At 43.6% G+C, this 22,032-nt stretch overlaps 1 protein-coding gene and 1 long non-coding RNA gene across 2 annotated transcripts in view; both read left to right on the top strand.

The window, feature by feature from the left end:
• The window catches only part of COMMD1 (copper metabolism domain containing 1), an 87,466-nt gene extending 69,730 nt beyond the window's left edge, over positions 1 to 17,736 (top strand). The window contains exon 3 of the mRNA XM_033145630.1: positions 17,477 to 17,736. Within this exon, the coding sequence (XP_033001521.1) occupies positions 17,477 to 17,584 (108 nt within the window). The 3' untranslated portion in view covers positions 17,585 to 17,736. The remainder of the gene's footprint in view (positions 1 to 17,476) is intronic.
• Positions 17,737 to 19,502: 1,766 nt separating this feature from the next.
• On the top strand, positions 19,503 to 19,906 carry LOC117044579. Its single transcript, XR_004426299.1, has 2 exons — positions 19,503 to 19,602; positions 19,756 to 19,906. It is a non-coding gene; the product is annotated as an uncharacterized LOC117044579 (long non-coding RNA).
• Positions 19,907 to 22,032: the final 2,126 nt, after the last annotated feature.

Raw genomic sequence — 22,032 nt, 5'->3', positions numbered from 1 at the left:
GTCCTCCATTAAAGAGGCCACGTGTTGCGGTGCGACCTGGCCACCTGACCCAGTGTTGTGGGCGGGTAATCTTGGAACAGCCACAACCCCTGATAGGTGGGTCCCGCAATCTGGCCAATGGGGTGCCTTCAAGAAGCAGCAGCGCAGGACCTATATAAACCCATGCAAGGCTTACAAGCTTCCTCTTTGGGGCTTTCGCATCGGAACACCCGCCCTGTTGTTGTTCAGTCGTGTCCGACTCTTTGTGACCCCATGGACCAGAGCACGCCAGGCACGCCTATCCTTCACTGCCTCTCGCAGTTTGGCCAAACTCATGTTAGTAGCTTCGAGAACACTGTCCAACCATCTCATCCTCTGTCGTCCCCTTCTCCTTGTGCCCTCCATCTTTCCCAACATCAGGGTCTTCTCCAGGGAGTCTTCTCTTCTCATGAGGTGGCCAAAGTACTGGAGCCTCAACTTCAGGATCTGTCCTTCTAGTGAGTACTCAGGGCTGATTTCTTTGAGAATGGATAGGTTTGATCTTCTTGCAGTCCATGGGACTCTCAAGAGTCTCCTCCAGCACCATAATTCAAAAGCATCAATTCTTCGGCGATCAGCCTTCTTTATGATCCAGCTCTCACTTCCGTACATCACTACTGGGAAAACCATAGCTTTAACTATACGGACCTTTGTCGGCAAGGTGCTTTTTAAGATGCTATCTAGGTTTGTCATTGCTTTTCTCCCAAGAAGCAGGCGTATTCTAATTTCGTGACTGCTGTCACCATTTGCAGTGATCATGGAACCCAAGAAAGTGAAATCTCTCACTGCCTCCATTTCTTCCCCTTCTATTTGCCGGGAGGTGATGGGACCAGTGGCCATGATCTTAGTTTTTTTTGATGTTGAGCTTCAGACCATATTTTGCGCTCTCCTCTTTCACCCTCATTAAAAGGTTCTTTAATTCCTCCTCACTTTCTGCCATCAAGATTGTATCATCAGCATATCTGAGGTTGTTGATATTTTTTCCAGCAATCTTAATTCCGGTTTGGGATTCATCCAGCCCAGCCCACCTTTCCCTATATTTAAGGCTTGCGCTTGACCTAGCTGTGCCGTTGTGTGTCGTCTGCTTTTGGGGCAGGGGCACGGCAGGAATTTCCCCCACTTGGCTGATTGGCTGGTGCCATTTGGGTTTCGCCTGCCGTGTAGCAAATCGTCACAACTTGCAAGGTTGCAGATAGGCTCTGGTTCAGGTGATAGGCATGGCATGTGATGTGGCCACGCCTATGCAATAGGATATTCCGGTAAAGGAATCCAGGGACTCACTGGTTTGGCGTTCCCCGGAAGGGGTTCGGCCCGCGCCCGAGTCCAGGGGACATCAGGGAGGCTGTTTGGTGTTCCCTCCATCAGCTGTCCCTGGTGTTCATCCATGGCTGTCCTATGCACGTAACTCTGGGACAGCGCTGCCTGCATGGGTGCAGGGAGATAGTCAAACCAGAACCTATGCAACCACTCACTTGATTGTAATCAACAAAATTGTGGCCTAAATTTGTACCAAAAACCAAACCAAATATCTGACTCCTGTGTGAATTTATTTTGGGGAAAGGTAAAAGGTCTAAACACGCAAACTATAATTGAGTTTTAGGATTCTATGCCAGAGGATGTCATCAGAGCTGAATTGTGCATAATTGCCTTATTAGTCCTCATTTACTTCAAAGAACACTGTGCAAATATTCACTCAACTATTGCATAGCTAAGTTCCTTCTCGGGACTTCTGCAGCATTCTTTATATTATTAATCTTTCAATCATCAAGGGTACAATTAATTACTTTGACTTCTTTATACAAATAATTAGTAGGGGTGTGCACCAACCACCAGATTTTGTTTGAACCCCAAAGACGCCTGCTTCTTGGGAGAAAAGCAATGACAAACCTAGACAGCATCTTAAAAAGCAAAGACATTACCTTGCCGACAAAGGTCCGTATAGTTAAAGCTATGATTTTCCCAGTAGTAATATACGGAAGTGAGAGCTGGACCATAAAGAAGGCTGATCGCCGAAGAATTGATGCTTTTGAATTCTGGTGCTGGAGGAGACTCTTGAGAGTCTCATGGACTTCAAAAAGATCAAACCTATCCATTCTGAAGGAAATCAGCCCTGAGTGCTCACTGGAAGGACAGATCCTGAAGATGAGGCTCCAAGACTTTGGCCACTTCATGAGAAGAGAAGACTCCCTGGAAAAGACCCTGGTGTTGGGAAGGATTGAGGGCACAAGGAGAAGGGGACGACAGAGGATGAGATGGTTGGACAGTGTTCTCGAAGCTACCAACATGAGTCTGACCAAACTGCGGGAGGCTGTGGAGGATAGGGGTGCCTGGCGTGCTCTGGTCCATGGGGTAATGAAGAGTCGGACACGACTAAACAACTAAACAAACAAAGCAGGCAGGGGACCCCTTCTGAAGGCATGAATCTTGCCATATTGCAGAAAATTACCTGCAAGAAAATTAACCCACAAGAGCAAATGTTACAGTTTTATATTCGAATGAAAAAGTTAGCACTGTGGAAAATTGGTCTGAAAAGTGCAGACCTGAGAGGGGTGACACTGAGTAAGAAATCTGACAAAATACAGATAAATAGGGACAGACTTTAGTGCTAGACACTTTCAAAAGTTGATTTTGGGGGTAGGGGAAAAAAAGATTTACCTTCTTGGTATAGTAATTCCCTCTGATTACAAGTTTAACGCATCAATCACAATGAAGTCCTCCCACTGCCCACTTTAGTGTTTGCCCTCCCCTGCCCCCGTCACCTGACCCTAACTATGGCAAGCTCTGAAACATTACTTTTGCAACTTTTTTTGATGCCAGATTGCCAAGGTGTCAAAAAGTGCTTCCTGCTTCAATTCATGCCACCTCATACAGAGGTGGAAGAACTGATGCAAATAGCGTCACACTCCCCTTGGGACTACTCATTCCAGTCCTTTCCTTGGTAGAAAAGGGTTCTCCACTGAGGAAGTGGAGACCCTTTGCCATCACGTCCCTCTTTTCCTGCCCTAGGTAATCTTGGTGTGCCCCTTGAGATGCGGAATGCGAGGTGAGAGCCCTGCAAATGTTCTTTTGCTTGCTCACTTGAAATATATGCAAAGCACACACACTAAGTACCGGTACTGAACAGCTTTGGGGTAAACAAGATCAACCTGACAGATGAAAAACTTTACTGCAATATCTCCATGCCACATTGAGAAATTTCTGATTGGGTTGCCACCATACATTTCTGACTTGGATGCAATCCAAAAACAACAAAACTACCCCACAATGGCTGAAAATGTAATGAAAGATTTACTGGAACACTCTTCTAAAACGCCAATGTTCCTTCAACTAAGCCACATGATAAACAGAGCCATGTATAGGTCATATAACTGAATACATAATATAAGATAAAATGTTCACGCAAAATCACCATCCAGACGAAATCAACAAAAGTGGCAAGGGAAGAAAGAAGACCTGTCCTCCGGATTACTCACAGGTTTCGCTGTATAGCTTCATCAGTTCTGTACAATATAAACAATACCCAAAGTACAATATAACATATTACATAAATAGTACAAAAATGTTTACATACTGTAATACCATATAACACCTTACCAGGTTAAACATTGTGATCAGCACAACATGCAAAATACTCCACAGGCACAGCTTAGTGAAAAGGCAAACTACAGTACTTAAATACATCAGTGGGTGAATGAAAATCAATTAGTGTAGAATTGCTTGCTTAAAGGTACAACGACTCTTCTCTGGAACCAAACATTTATTCCGTATTTTGGACCTATGTTCTGATATCCTGGTTCTAACTGCACGTGTTTGGACGCTCCCTTAGTCCCAACACTTTCAGTTAGCAGCTCATACTGAGGATGATTTAAGTTTTTTCATCTTATGGACTCCCCAAAAAACTTCCTTTTAGAACTACTGATATATGCAGTGTGCTATTTTTCTATTACTCCCTAGAAAAGACCCTGATGTTGGGAAAGATGGAGGGCAGAAGGAGAAGGGGACGACAGAGGATGAGATGGTTGGACAGCGTTCTCGAAGCTACTAACATGAGTTTGGCCAAACTGCGAGAGGCAGTGAAGGATAGGCGTGCCTGGTGTGCTCTGGTCCATGGGGTCACGAAGAGTCGGACACGACTGAACGACTGAACAACAACAACATTACAGAAAGAGGACAAATTTATATTTGAACTTGATACTCTCCATCCCAAGGGCCTCAACACAGAGTTTGATTTAGGATGTTATGTTTAGGTTTCATGGTTCCAGAGAAGAGTCGTTGTACCTTTAAGAAAGCAATTCTACACTAATTGATTTCATTCGCCCACTGATGTATTTAAGTACTGTAGTTTGCCTTTGTGAACTCTTTGTGAACTTTTTGGTGGCATTAAGATTTTGTTGCTATACCCAACCTACTGCTGAATGGTTCAGTTGCGTGAACATTTTATCTTATATTATGTATTCAGTTATATGACCTGTACATGGCTCTGTTTATCATGTGGCTTAGTTGAAGGAACATTGGCGTTTTAGAAGAGTGTTCCAGTAAATCTTTCATTACATTTTCAGCCATTGTGTGGTGGTTTTGTTGTTTATGGTTCATATCATCACCACAGTGATACTTTATGTTTTTTTGTGTTTGGATGCAATCCAAACCCATATGTACTTCCTGGGCTACTTCTTGTTTACTTCTATATTTCATGAAATATAGTCACCCTATGACCCTGACTCCTTTACGTTTAAAAAACCTTTGGTGCCCAATGTTTAAGAAATAATGGTCTCAAGTCTCGGTGCACATACCAAGTGGCATGGTGCTCTGGAATGTGGTCGTTTTTCTCCTGTTTAGATTCTGCTTCATGGTCTTTCCCTATCATCACTGCTAATGCTGCAAACTTTTGAAGAGGATATTTTAACAGGTTTTATTTATATTGAAACATCCAGCTCTAAAAACTAGCTAATCCAAATCAATTATGGATGAACTGTGTCCTAGCAACGCAGAGAGGGGAGCTATTCCAATGGATTATGACAAAACTCCCTTTTTCAATAATGTAGAGAAACATGAGATGGAGAATCACAAATGTGAGGGTGTTCACTGGCGCTGGACTTTTTGTAGCTGCCTTATAACACAATCCTACACATCTCTACTCAGGGAATTACTCCCTATAAAGTATAAACCTTAAAGCCATGTTAACAAACAGCATTTCATGTTACCTTCCTGAATGACTATTGTAGTGTACTTCTTAAAAATTAATACATATTTGAAATTTGAAACATGCAGGCCAAAGGTAACTTTCCATGACAAGTGGAAACAAGATCAAAATGCAGCATTTCTCAAGAAACTACAAGCAAAGTCTGGAATGTGGCTAACAACATGCTTACATGACTTCATAAACTGGTAGTGGGACCGCACTGCATGCAAAGTAAACTGGAGTGTGCACACAGCCAAAGTCTCCCCCTCCTCTCCTGATTGCATCTGCTCCCTGGATGTAATCTCTTCTGCAAAGGGCTGAAGCATCATTTCAGCACAGCCCCCCCCCCCCGTCCCAAGGCAGGGGGAGTAATGAGAAAGAGTGATGTGGGTACCCCTGTACCGTAAATTGAGAGGATTGGCTTTCCTTGTCTGCAAAGGAATTGCAGCCAGTCCCACTGAAATTAGGGAGGCAAGCCAGGTGACAGCAGTTCTACGTTAAATTTTGTTTTGTTTTTCACAATTTAATTCCACATTAACATCAGTAAAAAATAACTTTTTTACCCCCCCAATCCCCATGTATAGCAATATCTTTTCCAAACCTTTTCTTTGAGATTCCAGGAATCTCCGGAGATCCCTCCATCGCCTCTTCTGGTTCTATATATAAACAAAATTCTCTTACATTTCTATATCCATTTACCCAATTTTCTAATAATTACCCATTCTTACTAACGTTTCAGATCATTTACCATTATTTAACACAGATGTCATTTAAGCATTTAGCGTATCCTTTAAAACAACTTTCTGCATTCCTCATCTGTGCTTAACTATTATTTTTTCTTCAAATTTTATCCCCATCTCTACTAATTGCAAGCGTTTAATCAAAGCCTGCTAATGTACCAATATCTACAGAATTTAGCACATAAACAATAACCATTTCCCAGACTAGTTCTCATTCTTTTTCCTAACTTTGGCATACTTAAATTTCATCAGAAGACATCTGTCAGTTGAGGCAAGTTCCAGATCCAACTTGCCTTCCCTCCAAACTTTTCTCTGTCTCAGAGGTTGTACTTTCTGCTTCATTTTCTCCACCAAGGCCTCCTCGTTTTCTGCCTAAACCTCAAAACTTCCAAATCTACCCTGTTCTTTTGGACTTTCTTCATATCAATCATCTTTTCCCAGTTTTCAGGCTTCCCCTCCAACTTTTGCCTAGGAACATCCCCATTCGCAATTCTCACTGTCCAAGACTCTATTGTTTCAATCGGCTCTTTCACCCTTTTACTGCTTTGATCCAAAGGGCTGAAGCATCATTTCTGTACTGTACCCCCTCCCAAGGCAGGGGGAGTACAGTGGTGCCCCGCTAGACGAAAAACTCGCTAGACGAAGGCATTTGTCTAGCGGAAGGCTGCCCCGCAAGACGAAAAAGTCTATGGGGCTGCCTCGCAAGACGATTTTTTTTTTCGTCTAGCGAAAACCGCGATTTGCATTGGTGCTTCGCTAGACGAAAAAATCGCTAGACGAAAATACTCGCAGAACGAATTATTTTCGTCTAGCGAGGCACCACTGTAATGAGAAAGAGTGATGTGGGTACCCCTGTACCATAAATTGAGAGGATTTGCTTTCCTTGTCTGCAAAAGGAATTGCAGCCAGGTGACAGGGTGACAGCTCTTCTGACCGTTCACCCACTGCAGCTTCCATTCTTCCCTCCCAGGAATGTGGAGACCTTTCTTCCCGCTCCGCTGCCCTTATCTCGTTCTTCCTTTGCTCTTGGAACACATGGATTCCTCTCACTGAGTGTTTGAAGGTCCCCCTTGGCAAGCAATGCTTTTGTATTTTTAACAGCTGCACAACTGGCAGAAATTCAACAGCAGAGTCTACAATGTTAGGCTAATACTGCACTAATGGGTTTTTTGTGTCCTCCTTTGTTCTCGCCTTCAGCGATACATACAGTATTTTATTTTTGGGTAACACATAAGGAACCACCCTACTTAAGACTTTGTTTGTTCTGAATATTGAAACCTGAAGAAGGGGACAGTTCACAAGCTTGTGTACAATTCTTTTTAACGACTAGCAACACCAATACTATTATTTGTATTTCTCAGTCTTAGAACCCAACATGGCTTATATTACTATGAAACACATGAAAACAAAGGGGCATTGTATGTGCTTTTGTTAACTTCGACATTCATTCCAGCAGGACTTGTATAGGGAGAATTGCCAGTGGATTCTGCTTATGGTGGGTTAGAACGTATCTTTCAAATTCTTTGTATGCAATACTTCACACATACCGACTGGAGCTGAGCCTGGAAAGGTTAACTTGAGTGCTGGTAAATAATCCTCCTTTGATTTAAGGGTTAGAAATGATGGATTGAAAAAAAAACCTAATATCATAAAAGCAGTGAAATTAAATTTACTGCACTGTAGCAAACGGAAGGCTTTCCTTCTGTTCTTGGACTTGCTCCAGTCCCTTCAATCCTTTCAATTTAATCTCCAGTAGGATATGATTGATTCTACATTAGAAGAATTAAAGAACAATTCCTCTTGAAAGACAGATAACTTCCCCCCTCCTCCTATAACATAGCCTCTTAAATCATGTACAGTAATACCCAACTAATTATGGGAAAGCAAACAAAATTCTGCACATCAAATGCTTCTCCCATGGAAAGGAATCGTAGATACAAGCCTCACTTTCAAGATTTTGTTGCTGCCATTCTGTATCCACTTACTTGGGAGTAATCTAATTGACCTCGAGGTAGACATGCATTTATTTGCACTGTACAGTGGTACCTTGGTTTATGAACTTAATTCGTTCCGGAAGTCCGTTCTTAAACCAGAGCATTCTTAAACCGAGGCACGCTTTCCCTACTGAGGCTTCCCACCGCCGGTGCCCTTCCACCATTCGGCTTCTGTTCGTCTTCTGGGTCAAAGTTCGCTAACCCAAACACCTACTTCCGGTTTTGCGGAGTTCGTTCACCGAATAGTTCACTAACAGGGCTGTTCGTAGTCTGAGGTACCACTGTATTGAGAAATTATAATGAACTAGCTGGCCGGGCCACGCGTTGCGGTGGCTTTTTTTGTGAAATGGAAAAGGAAGATCTATACTGTATATATAGAAATGTAAACTGTCAATGTCCACAGCTTCTCCCGTTGAATTTCCGCCTGCCTCCTCTCCGTCTCTTCCCGTTTCTTCCTCCCTCCACACAGCTTCTCCTGTTGAATTTCTACCTGCTTCCTCTCCGTCTTTCCCTCCGTTTCTGATTGCCTCCACACAGCTCCTGTTGAATTTCCGCCTGCCTCCTCTCCATCTTTCCCCCGTTTCTGACTGCCTCCACACAGCTTTTCCCGTTGAATTTCCGCCTGCCTCCTCTCCGTATTTCCCTCCGTTTCTGACTGCCTCCACACAGCTTTTCCCGTTGAATTTCCGCCTGCCTCCTCTCCATCTTTCCCTCCGTTTCTGATTGCCTCCACACAGCTTCTCCTGTTGAATTTCCTCCTGCCTCCTCTCCATCTTTCCCCCGTTTCTGACTGCTACCTTCCCCTCCCCTGCACTTTCCCTGGTCAGCCCGAAACTGTTTCTTACAGTTGTATAATTGCAAATGAAACTGTTGTATAATTGCAAATGAAGCTCGCGTTCTGGAAAGTGGCTGTCGATTGCTGTGGCCTGGGAAGGCGCACACGCACCTCCATTTTTTGTGGCCTCCATTTTTTGCCACGCATTACCATAGCAACCTGGCCTCGCAATGCCACCTGGCCTCAAAGCCCGGCTTCTCTCTAGTCTCTCGAGGTTTGGTCGTGTAGTGGCAGCTGTATCGCCCCCGACCGACCTCCCCCCGCCTCTCTGTGAACAGCTGCCTGCTTGTTATGCGTTGTCGGGCCCCTTCAGGCGGCGGCTGAAAGTTAGGCCGCAAATGGCGGACAGCCGTTTGAGGCGGTGGCTGTAAGTTGTCGCCTCGGGAGTTGGGTGGCGCCTTTCTATTGGTTGCTGGTTGTGATGTCAGTGCTGTTGCTGGTGACATCTAATAGGCGCACCAATTTTTTTGCGTTTATTCTTTAATTTAGGTCTGTCAGGTGTCGTTTTTTTGAAATTTAATTATCCCATGTTATTTCCTGATGGTCATGGAAAGCTGTGTCCTAATTTGATGCTGTTTGGTCCAGCGGTTACGGAGCAAGTTGGTAACACCCGCGCACGCAATGGGAACATTTTTATATACAGTATATAGATAGTGATTTGTTCTTTTCTTTTGCTGCCAAGATTGTAGTGCATATGAAAACAACTGGGCCAATAAGATTGTACTGCATCTCATTAACTTTGAAATTATCCAGCTTTTATTTGGTGATCATACATTGTTTGAACCTAACAGGATAGGAATGGTTGTTCAAATAACTTTTTGAGTCCTGCAATTGGATTCAGTTGTAGTGGATGCAGGTAAAGGTAAAGGGACCCCTGACCATTAGGTCCAGTCGCAGACGACTCTGGGGTTGCGGCACTCATCTCTCCAGTGTGGTGTAGTAGTTAAGAGCAGTGGACTCGTAATCTGGTGAACCGGGTTCGCTTCCCCGCTCCTCCGCATGCAGTTGCTGGGTGACCTTGGGCTAGTCACACTTCTCTGAAGTCTCTCAGCCCCACTCACCTCACAGAGTGTTTGTTGTGGGGGAAGGAGGAAGGGAAAGGAGAATGTGAGCCGCTTTGAGACTCCTTCGGGTAGTGATAAAGCGGGATATCAAATCCAAACTATTTTTCTTCTTATTGGCCGAGGGAGCTGGTGTACAGCTTCCGGGTCATGTGGCCAGCATGACTAAGCCACTTCTGGCGAACCAGAGCAGTGCATGGAAACACCGTTTACCTTCCCACCAGAGCAGTACCTATGTATCTACTTGCACTTTGATGCTTTTGAACTGCTAGTTTGGCAGGAGCAGGGACTGAGCAACGGGAGCTCACCACGTCGTAGTGGATACAATAGGATGTTAAATATTTTTATACAACATCCTTACCTACAGTGACTGCACAATGGACTAGTTTGTCTCTTCTGAGATTGCCAAAGTTGCTCTTTTCATATAAAATCAGCAATGTCTGTTTGCCTTTGTTTGATGCTACTCATTATATATGATCTGTGTGTGCTTAGCTGTCATACTCAGCTACAAAAAGCAAGACACACAGTCTTTTTCGGGGTCTACACACATTTCATATTGGTTTTTTACTTTCATTTATATTAGCAGCGTTGGCTTTGTAGCTACATCTAGGCAAGTCCCATTGAGGGAGGAATCTTAACTGAACAGCAACTAACAAGGTCTCTTGAGACATACATATTCAGGTGAGCAATTTTTCACTCTCAAGGTAAGAGAACACATTTTCCAAAGGCATAGTCAAATTGATTTAAAAGCACCTTTTTCAGGTGATGCTTACTGCAGCCTATATTCTCCAAAGAAAGCAAGACCACTGCACGTGGTACACCTGTACAGAGAGGGCATAGATAGTCTGTACCACTAGTTCCTGAACATTTTGGCCTTTACAGAAATACTCTTACCTTCTGTTTCCCCTCACTTGCAAGCATCTATATCAGGGGTGGCCAACTTCCAAGAGACTGACATCTACTCACAGAGTTAAAAACTGGCAGTGATCTACCCCCTTTTGGGGGTTCACGTAAAAGTTATTGAGCTTCTTTAGGGAGTAGGAAAGCGACATTGAGCTTTTTTTTAGGGAAAGCCCTGTTTTTGGTGGTTCGGGTCATTTTAGGGGTGCAGGGCAAAGATGTTGAGTTTTTTTTAGGGGAGCCAAGGTTTTTTAGCTTCTTTGGGGAGCACCACTGATCTACCAGTGATCTACCACAGACGTCCAGTGATCTACCGGTAGATCACGATCTACCTGTTGGACATGCCTGATCTATATGAACAGCCATCTTCCTGCAATACCATGTGTACAAATCCTCTTAGATCAGGCATAGGCAGACTCAGCCCTCCAGATGTTTTGGGACAAAAACTCCTATGATCCCTAGCTAACAGGACCAATGGTCAGGGATGATCAGAATTGTAGTCCCAAAACATCTGGAGGGCCAAGTTTGCCTATGCCTGTCTTAGATAAACCGCTCTGCTGCAATGATGGGCTGTATCCAATGCTAGTCCTACTTAGAGCCGGCTCATTGAAATTAGAATTGTAGAGTTGGAAGGGACACCCTAGGGTCATCTAGTCCACCCCCTGCAATGCAGGAATCTTAACTATGAAGTCATGACCATTAACCTCAATATGTCTACTCTGAGTAGGGCTAGCATTGGATACAGCCCAATGAGTTTATACAGGCATCCCCCCCCCCACTTACGCATGATCAACTCACAATTGACCATGTATCCGCACAGTGCTGGGAAGTAAATAGATTCAAACCAGGAAATTGTGGGAGAGAGCTGGCAAGTCCTTGTGGCTTGTGAGGACAACCCTTCACAGAGCCAGTGGGGGGGCAGAGGAAGCCCCAAAGAGACTGCAGGCACAGTGGGGCTTTTTTTAGGCTGTTCAGCCTCCCTGCCTAGCAGCTGACATGCACAAGTAGCGCAGAAGCAGCCGCCACTTTTCCATGCGTCCTACAGCCTCCAGCCGGCTTAGAAAGACAATCACGTTGAAAGAAAAGACTCTACGAGAAAAGCAAAGCTGAAAATTGTTCATGTTATATTTGTTAACTGATATGCTAAATATATTATAGTGCCTGTCCAAAATGGATTACCTACTGAACTTTCAAGTTATGGGGACAGACTCAGGGGTCCCTAAAATATGATTTAGCAAAGGATGTTTGTGTCCCTTCAGAGTACTGTTAAATGTCACTGGGAAGAATGTTGGGAGGCCAGGCAACATGTCAGGGGGAATGAAAATGCATTCTGAAGGCTTTGATAAGAAGCATATTTGACTGCAGCAAAGCAGATAGCACTTATCAATCTGGGTAAGCAGAACTGACAGGCTCGACAAAAATAGCCTTTCACATTTCCTTGTCTAGGAAACAGGCTAGACTGTGAATCATGAATTTCATTGGCTGCATACATTTCCCCCCAAAAATCCCCTGCTTATGGTTGCATCTGCACTTTCAAAAAACCTTAGGGCAAAGTGCCTCACTAAAGGCTTCTGTGGAATCTTATCAGTCATTGCATAAGAGGCAAAGTTCTCTTGGGGATCAGGACCTAGTTAAGTAACAGGAAGCAGAGTGTGGGGAATATGGGATAGCTCAGTGGGTAGAGCATGAGACTCTTAGTCTCAGGGCTGTGGGTTCGAGCACATTGGGTAGAAGATTCCTGCATTGCAGGAGTTGGGACCAGATGACCCTCGTGGTCCCTTCCAACTCTATGATTCTATGCGTAGGAATAAATGGACAGTGGAGGGATATAAAAAGTAGAGTCCCCCAAGGATCAGTTTGGGACCTGTCCATTATGGAACTTGTTCATAAATGATCTCGACTGAGTTAGGGGTGGGCAGTGAGGACACCAAGTATGTTGATGATCCTAAATTGTTCAGGCATTAAAATTCTTCAAGAACCAAAAGGACCCTCAAAACTGAGTGAACGGGCAATAAAATGGCAAATGCTACTCAGTGTTAACAAGTGTAAAGTGATGCACATTGGTGCAAAAAAATCCTAATTTCACATACATGCTTATAGAGTCTAAACTGGTGGTGACTGACCAGAGTGAGACCTTGGGGTCGATGAAGATGTCGACTCAGCATGCAGGAGCTGTGAAAAAGGCAGATTCCATGCTAACTATCATTCAGAAAGTAACTGTAAATGAAACTGCTGCTATCATTATACAAATCTCTGGTATGACTGCATTTGGAATACAGTAAGCCCGTAATTTATGCACATTTAACTTGTGTGCATTCAGCTTTAGGTGCATGGCAAAAAAGTAGAAAATGACTTTTGCAATCCCACCCACCATTGAACCTTGTGTGTTTTGACTATACACAATTTTGGCTTTAGGTGTGATCCCAGGAAAATAACCCCTGCATATGTTGTGGGCTTGCTGTACTGTGTACAGTTCTGGTTGCCTCATCTCAAAAAAGACATTGTAGTTGGAAATGGTTCAGATAAAATGATCAAGAGGATGGAGAAATTCCCCTGTGAAAAAAGGTTACAGCATTTGGGGCTTTATACTTTAGAGAAATAAGAGGTGCCATGACAGAAGTATATACAACTAGCTGACCCGGCCACGCGTTGCTGTCACTCATTTTGTGAAATGGAAAAGGAAGATGTAAAAGAGAAAGCTTATCCTGTTGAACTTCCGCCTGCCTCCTATTTGTCTTTCCCCTGTTTTTGCCTGCCTCCCCACAGCTTCTCCCATTGAACTTCCGCCTGCCTCCTGCTTGTCTTTCCCCCACTTTCGCCTTCCTCCCCACAGCTTATCCCGTTGAACTTCTGCCTGCCTCCTGTTGGTCTTTCCCCCGTTTTTGCCTTCCTCCCCACAGCTTCTCTCCTTGAACTCTTGCCTGGCACCTCTCTGTTTCCCTCCCCCCCCCACTTTCGCCTTCCTCCCCACAGCATCTCCCGTTGAACTCTTGCCTGCCTCCTCTCCATATTTCGCCTGTTTTTGCCTTCCACCCCACAGCGTCTCCCGTTGAACTTCCGCCTGCCTCCTCTCCGTATTTCCTGTTTTTGCCTTCCTCCCCACAGCTTCTCCCGTTGAACTCTTGCCTGGCACCTCTCTGTCCCCCCCCCACTTTCACCTTCCTCCCCACAGCTTCTCCCGTTGAACTTCCGCCTGCCTCCTGTTTGTCTTTCCCCCGTTTTTGCCTTCCTCCCCACAGCTTCTCCCGTTGAACTTTTACTATTTCCTCCCCTCCCCCGGAAACCGGATACATGGTACAGTCCGCTCTGGCATTGAGCCTGGGGTCAGAAGGGACCATAACGATGCAAGGAGGGGTGGTGGGGAACTGGTAGGGTCGTTATACATTTGTGTGCGGCGCTTTTTCCTCTTCTGATAACTGGAGTTTCGTTTGTAAAGCGATACAGCAGTGCAGGAAGGATTGTGTGTGGAGACAGGATAGGGAGCGAAGCATAGTTGCTGAGCTTTCTCATCCTACATCCCCCCGCCATAAGGAATGGTATGGCCCGGGCCTAAAAACCTTTTCCTGCCTGGAGCTGAAACTACTAAGAAGAGTTTAGGCCTTCCTCTTAACTGTTTTTTTTGGCGGTAAGGCCCTTGGCAGAGGTTGAGTCTAGGGATATTAATGGGGGGTTTCCCTGCTGTCTGAAAATGGCTGACTGAGGTGAAGGAGGTTTTTTGGTTGGCGCACAGTCTGTTTGGTTGGCGCACTTTCTATTGGTTGTTGTTCAAAGTCTTCAGTTCTGTTGCTGGTGACACGTAATGCGTGCGCCAATTTTTTTTTGCCTTTATTCTATATTTTAGGCATGACAGGTGTGGTTTTTTGAATTTTTATTATGCTAGATCCTTCCCCCATGGTCATGTTACGCTTTGTCCTAAATTTGATGTGATTTGGTCCAGTGGTTACGGAGCAAGGTGGTGTCGCACGCGCACGCAATGGGAACATTTATATATATATAGATTACAGTCATACCTCTGGTTACAGCCGCTTCAGGTTGCACGATTTCAGGTTGCGCACCGTGCCAAACCTGGAAGTAATGGAACAGGTTACTTCCGTGTTTCGGCGCTCACGCATGTGCAGACGCGCCAAATTGTGCTTTGCGCATGCGCAGAAGCGCCAAATTGTGTCACGCGCGTGTGCACACGCAGTGGTGCGGGTTGCGAACGTGCCTCCCGCACGGATTGCGTTCGCAACCCTAGCATCCACTGTATGCCTGGCATAGAGGAAGTGGATAGAGAAAAGTTTTTGTTTTCTAGAAATTCCAGAATTCTAGAACTCATGGACATCCTGTGTATCTGAATGTTGGAAGAGTCAGGACCGGCCAAATACTTAACTATGGAATTTGCTTCCACAAGAGGAAAGGTTGAGGAAAATTGCTTTCAGTTCTAACGTTTCTCTCTTTACTGTGAGGGTTTCAGGCCAAAGGAGAGAATCAAATCCACTCCCCAACTCCCCCCCCCCCTTTTAAGTTGAGTTTCACCCAAGTAAGCATTTCCCTAACAGGCTTCTTCAAACTCGGCCCTCCAGATGTTTTGAGACTACAATTCCCATCATCTCTGAGTTTGGATTTGATATCCCTCTTTATCACTACCTGAAGGAGTCTCAAAGCGGCTCACATTCTCCTTTCCCTTCCTCCCCCACAACAAACACTCTGTGAGGTGAGTGGGGCTGAGAGACTCCAAAGAAGTGTGACTAGCCCAAGGTCACCCAGCAGCTGCATGTGGAGGAGCGGGGAATTGAACCCGGCTCACCAGATTATGTGTCCACCGCTCTTAACCACTACACCACACTGACCACTGTTCCTGCTAGCTAGGGATCATGGGAGTTGCAGGCCAAAAACATCTGGAGGGCTGAGTTTGAAGAAGCCATGCCCTAGAAGATTGGTCCATCTTCTTCCGTCTCCAACCTTTTCAATTTGTTCTAATATATCACAAACAATAGAAAAACTTTTAGTCTCTTTCCTCACCCACTTGCCAGAGCAGGGAGGACCTGTCGCCACAATTGCCAACCAATCAGTTTTGCTGAAGCCTGATCCTGAAACAAATCTCCCCTAAGACTATTATGACTCTGTGCTTTTTCCTCTCATGTGGAGCATGACATTGGGACAGTTTCTCAGCTAAATAAGCATGGCTGCACCTGAACCAGCCTCATAAGAGATATGGAACAAAACTCATCTTAGGTTATGTATCTGGTCCTCTATTCTCAGTGTGCTCAACCTCGTTTTTCTTCTCTGTTTTTAATGTGAAATTTTATGGCAGAAAGGTTGTTTACAATTTTGGTTTCGATTTTTTCTGTTAGAAAAAAAAGACTGCTAGCATGAATCAGTTCAGAGACTATTTATATAAAGTATGTTAAGCAAAACCTGACTGGTTTTTTGAGGAGGGGGGTGCTGTTGCCTATACATTCTTCATAGCCAGAATTGCTCAGCAAGGGTGTGTGTGTGTGTGTGTTTTAAATCCCTGTACCAGTAATTTTGGTTTGACTTGTTGAAAAGGCTGCAAATTCTTCACTATAACTTTGACTAAGAGACTCTTCCTTCAAAGACACAAACAGCTCAGTTTAAAACATATTATTTCTCATTAATATGTATAGCATTCAGTCTGCGTCTTTCAGTTTTCATTAAAGCAGGTTCTGTAACGTTAATGCATGTAAGTCCATATTTATCCTTTTATTTTACAGTGCAGCATATTTGTAAGTATCAGTAGTTCTGACATGTAAAATAGTTTCTTTGCTCTTCTTGCTCTCAGTGCTGAGGAATGCCCAACATGCTCCTCTGCCAAAATAATAATTATCTGATTAGCAGTATTGTTGCTTGACTTGAGCTGGCATTCAGGGACGGATAAAATATATATCCTGTAACCAGTTTGCAAGGCGTCTGGTTTGGGTTTCAGCTGTCCTGGTATTTCGATTTTCAAACAACACAACTCTGAAGAGTTCCTCGGAAGCTTATCAGGGGCTCTTAAATGAAAAGATGGGGAATGGTGGGCAAAATACACAAAGTGCAACCACATACTGGGGGTATCTGCTGGGGTTTAACAGCAGTTTCTGGAGCAAAAATGAAGCCCAAGAGGCTGGCTGTGTGTGTATGCTAGAAACCACTTCTCAGAAACCGCTGCTGCACCCAAGGGATTTATGTCAAATGTGTAGGCATTCTTCAGCAGACAATTTGATGCAGAAACTGTTTCTGAATGTAGGAAGTTTGAAAGCTAACCTTTATGTAAAAACATTGCCTTTTAAAATAGGACGGTCGCTTGCTCACACTGTATGATTGATCATATAGACCATGTGACAAGCTCTATCCTTGGCGACTCTCTGTGTGCATCAGTAATCTATACCACTTCCTGCATGTGATAGACAATGGGACCATTAAATCTTATTCTGCAAGAAATTGGTTTGTCTTTGAGGCCCCAAAGGACTTCTCCCCCCCCCCACTGCTGCGCCTTTCGGGGGTGGGGGTTGTGTTGCTGTTACATACTCTCATAACTTTCCTTTTGGAAGAAAAATCAATATGGATATTTCCTTTCATCATACTGTTTTCTGTTCTTACTGTTCCATTATTCCAAAGCATTTCTGTGAAGGAAAAAGTCTAGTTTGGAACCAGTCCACAGATGTTCTCATCCAAATAATCTTTCTTGCTCCTGGATTTTTTTCTTTGTTAAGTTTCCAGCACTTTTTCCTAACATTAACATCTTCCTTCCTTCTTTGTTCCAGGAATCTGAATTTTTGACTTTGGAATTTGATGAGATCAAATTGAATCAAATGATGAGGAAGCTTTCGGAGATTGAAGACAGCATTACTTCTCTGACTCAATCAAACTAGCTTTTGAGTTAAAACTGTGTATGGCACAAAATATGTTTTAATTCCTGTTAATTCCTTTGGTCATCATGCTTGTTGTGAAATATTTTAGTTCATTCTTGTGTCATGTGAGAATTGAAATAAAGATGACAAAAAAGTAACTCAGGAAAAACATGCATAGACGCTTGCAAAGATCATTCCGCCCATTAAAACAAAATAATGTAATTGGATTAAAATAGAGCCAATAGCAGAGCCCTGCAGAACAACAGGAGGTATTGCTATTATTCACTTTTTTTCTCCAGCAGTTGAGACCAGAAGAGAGCTCCCTTGCTTCAAATGAGAACGAATGTGAAAAGAATGGAAAGTTATACAAACAGATGGTATTGGGGAACGAAGACAAGAAAATCCTGGTTCAGACGTGAAGGCCAGTTCAGACATTTATCTTACGTTGGCATCACAGCTTGCATGGCGAAAGGGCAGGTGCATGCCCCGTCGCTCCACGTAATATGTGGCACAGGTATTCTAAACAGGCCTTCGTGTCTGCATTCTGGCTCGATTTCTATAAACCCTCAAGCTCCCCCTTCTTTAGGGGGAAGAGCTGTGCGGCTTAGACCATTGTACAGATGGTCCTCCATGGGGGGGGGGGGTCTAGTCTAGCCTAGGCCTAGTCCTCCCTCCAGTGCGTTGTGGCAGTGGCTGCTATGTGACAATAGGCCCAGGAGAAAAATCCCTGTAGTAAATTCCTATACGCACCTTTATTTCCCTTCATATTCAGCAGCAGTTTGTTTGTGTACACAAAGAGTTCATAATTGGAAACCATTGTCAGACTGTCAGACCCTATCAGGGAAATTAAGCATAAGTGTATTTTGGCTACTTCAAGCACAATGTATGAAAGTTCAAAACCCCATGCTGGAAATTATTATCCAGTCATTTGAAAAGCCTAAATAGGTGTAATTTCAGATGGAGAGCAAATTAACATCAGAAAGACTTTTCAGCATGAACTGTTACATCTCTAGAGCAATGCCTTGTGGTATATTACAGTGCATATTGAAAATGTAAAGCGTGGGGCAAAATATTAAAGTGACATGCATATATGAACTCCAAAACCTCTCAGGGGTTACAATATTTGTTGCTTGCTTTCTGCAGATGGATTTGATTGTGGGGGGGGGGGGTTGGGGGGTTCCTTTGACTGGATTGCGATTGGGATTTCCCCCCCCCTTTGAGAACATCCTTCAATATTTTAACTAATTTATTCAGCATGTCAAGTGTTCAGTTTCACCTTGGCATTGGCTTCCTTACAAGGTTCAAATTAGCCTACTCCCATTTTTCTGTGGGGCTATCTGCCTCAAGAGGAGAACTGGTTCTTGCCCAGGACCCCCCATGTGTGGCCCCATTCCTGCTTTTTCTGACAGTAGTGCGAGAAATAATTTGATGATAGGTCCTAGTTCTCTTGCCCCTTCCCTCCATATTTTTAATAATATTTTAAACAAAAAACAAAACATTGCTTATGCGGCAGCAGGAAATACATCTCTTCCCAGAAGACCTGGTTTTCTGAAGGACTCCTACTGGATACCAGACTACAGTTTGATCCTGGTTTCATTGTCATGAACACGATGTGATGACTATTGGGAACTGTCTACTGTCCTCCTTTGCCCGCAAGAGAGGAAGAGAGTGAAAACAATCTGCAGTTCCACATTATGTACAAGCTCAGGAACTGTAGTTCATGCTAACCCAACTTAGTTTAATCCCTGGTTTATATCATGGGTGAGGAATCTTTATCAAACCTGAGGGTTGGAATCCACCGGGAGCAACCTTACTGGAGCCGCATGGCAATAGTAGGTGGGTCCAGAAGCTAAAAGTAAGGTGGGTCAAAAGATGTGACTTATCTTTTATGATAGACTTCAGTCCAGCCATGCAAAAGTCAGCAGTTTCTAACCACACACACACACACACACACCTCCAGGCAAGCAAGAGGCATTATAGACCAGGTAGATGAGCTTAGATTAACCCCCCAGGTATGAGATCCTACACCTTTCATTTAGGTCCAGTTACAGGTGGGTAGCCGTGTTGGTCTGCCATAGTCAAAACAAAATAAATAAAAAAATTCTTTCCAGTAGCACCTTAGAGACCAACTAAGTTTGTTCTTGGTATGAGCTTTCGTGTGCATGCACACTTCTTCAGATTCTTTCATTTAGGTGATGAACTGAATTGGGCCAAGAAGTGGAGCAATGCCTTGTGGAATCCCAGGAACTAAATGACTTGATGAGCAGAATTTCTAGCAACTTGAGTTTTCAGGCATAGCTCCTTGGTCTTCCTCATAACCAGCAAAATAACAATGCAACATAATAGATGGCGTGGGTTTCCTTAATTTGCACAAATTAGGCAAGATTTAAGGTCCTCCCTCCCTCTTATAGCACAGCATACACATCGGACAGAATATAAGGAACCAAGCAGCACACATCCCACCTGTTAATCGCATCCCTAGAAAGCACATGCTGCTTCGTCATAGTACAAGTACAGTGGGATATGCCAAGAGTTCCCACATGGGTGCCATGTGAGCAGATGTCCTTGCAAGCCAAGCCCTCAACTGGGCCAAGTATCTGAAGGCACCTTCCCCACCTCATTATACTTCTCCCTTCAGCACCACAACGACGTCTGGCCTCCTATCATGCAATGATGTTTTGTTTCTGTTGCCACTTTTTTGTAATATTAATGGTTAATGATATGTGATCTTGCCTAACAAGTCAAGAACACTAAAACCATTATCTAACTGCTGAGCCACTTGTGACCTTTCATCACAGAATCGTGGAATTGTAGTGGATTATAGGAATAGGAATAGGAATAGGAATAATTTATTATTGGCCAAGTACATTTTCCAACATACTTGGAATTTGTTTCGGCTACATTGCAATGTAAACATACAGACACTGTTCCTCTCACAATACAAAGAAGTAAAGAAACCCCACCCATATTTTACCTCCCCTTAAGCTATACAACTACGAATTTAACAATTTAATGGCACAAGGGAAAAAACTATTCTTGTGCCTGGCCGATTTTGTATATGAAGTCCTGTAGCGACGTCCAGATGGAAGTAAATCAATCAGATGATGACCGGGATGTAAAGGATATTGGATGCTCAAATATAATTTGGACAAGAATTGTTTTTTTGAACTGAAGGACACAGTTTAAATAAGCTACACCATGTCAAATTCTTCAGTGAAACCAGCGGATGGAACAGTGTGGTGTAAATGAAAGTTGCAAAGAAACTCAAGGCAGATATCAGGAAGTAGTATTTTACACACTACAAAACTATATTAAATATTAAATAGCTTACCAGAGGTTTGCTGAGGCAGGAAAGCCAGAATCATTTTAGGGGGAGAAATGGATGATATCCTGAAGTAACTGAAAAATATTTCTATAAGTCATAGAATCACAGAGTTGGAGGGAACCCTGAGGGTCATCTAGTCCAACCCCCTGCAATGCAGGAATCTCAACTAAAACATCCTTGACAATTGGTCATCCAACCTCTGCTTAAAAAGCTACAAGGAAGGAGAGTCCGCCACCTTCCGAGGGAGACCATTCCACTGGTTGAACAGCTCTTACTGTCAGAAAGTTCTCCCTGAAGTTTAGTTGGAATTTCCTTTCTTGTAGCTTGAAGCCCTTGGTTTGGGTCCTAGCCTCCAGAGCAGGAGAAAGCAAGCTTGCTCCAACTTCCGAGTGACATCCCTTGAGAAATTTGAACATGGCTATATTTGAAGATGGTGGCTGGGGCAACCCAGTCAGATGGGTGGGGTGAGTACTAGTATTCAACCAGTCCTTTGGTCGATTGACATCCTATGCCCTTTTAAAAGGTGTTGTGGGGGATGATTAGGTTTATTATTATTATTATTATTATTATTATTATTATTATTATTATTTTGTGGTTTTCTTTTTTGATTTCATCCTGTGAACTGCCCTGAGACCTGCAGGTGTAGGTCAGTATACAAATTTAATAAATAATAAAATAAATCATCACCTTCATCATATCCTCTCAGTCTCCTCCTTTCCAGGCGAAACATACTTGACTCCCTCAATTATTCCTCATAAGATTTGGTTTCCAGACCCTTGATCATCTTGGTTGCCCTCTTCTGCACATGTTTCCAGCTTGTCAACACCCTTCTTAAATTGTGATGCCCAGAACTGGACAGAGGACTGCAGGTTTGGTCTGACCAAGGCATCATACCCGTGCAGGGTGCGAGGGGAGTAACTGACTTAGCAACCTGAGTAACCATTTTGGCATTCTGTTTGTAAGTTTCCTTTGTTTTTAATGTGAAAACTCAATTAAATATTGAGATATACGAATGACATTTCTTATGTCTGTTCAGCGCACAATTTTAAGTTTCAAGCCTGAATACCAGCTTATCACCAAAATCCCCACCTGCAAAGCAGGAAGGGAAATGCAAAATAGATTTTATATTAAGTGCCAACAGTCT

This window comes from Lacerta agilis, chromosome 3 (genome assembly GCF_009819535.1).
Source record: "Lacerta agilis isolate rLacAgi1 chromosome 3, rLacAgi1.pri, whole genome shotgun sequence".
Classification (NCBI taxonomy): domain Eukaryota; kingdom Metazoa; phylum Chordata; class Lepidosauria; order Squamata; family Lacertidae; genus Lacerta; species Lacerta agilis.
Note: the sequence above shows the minus strand (reverse complement) of the source record. Positions and strands in the feature narration are given on the sequence as shown.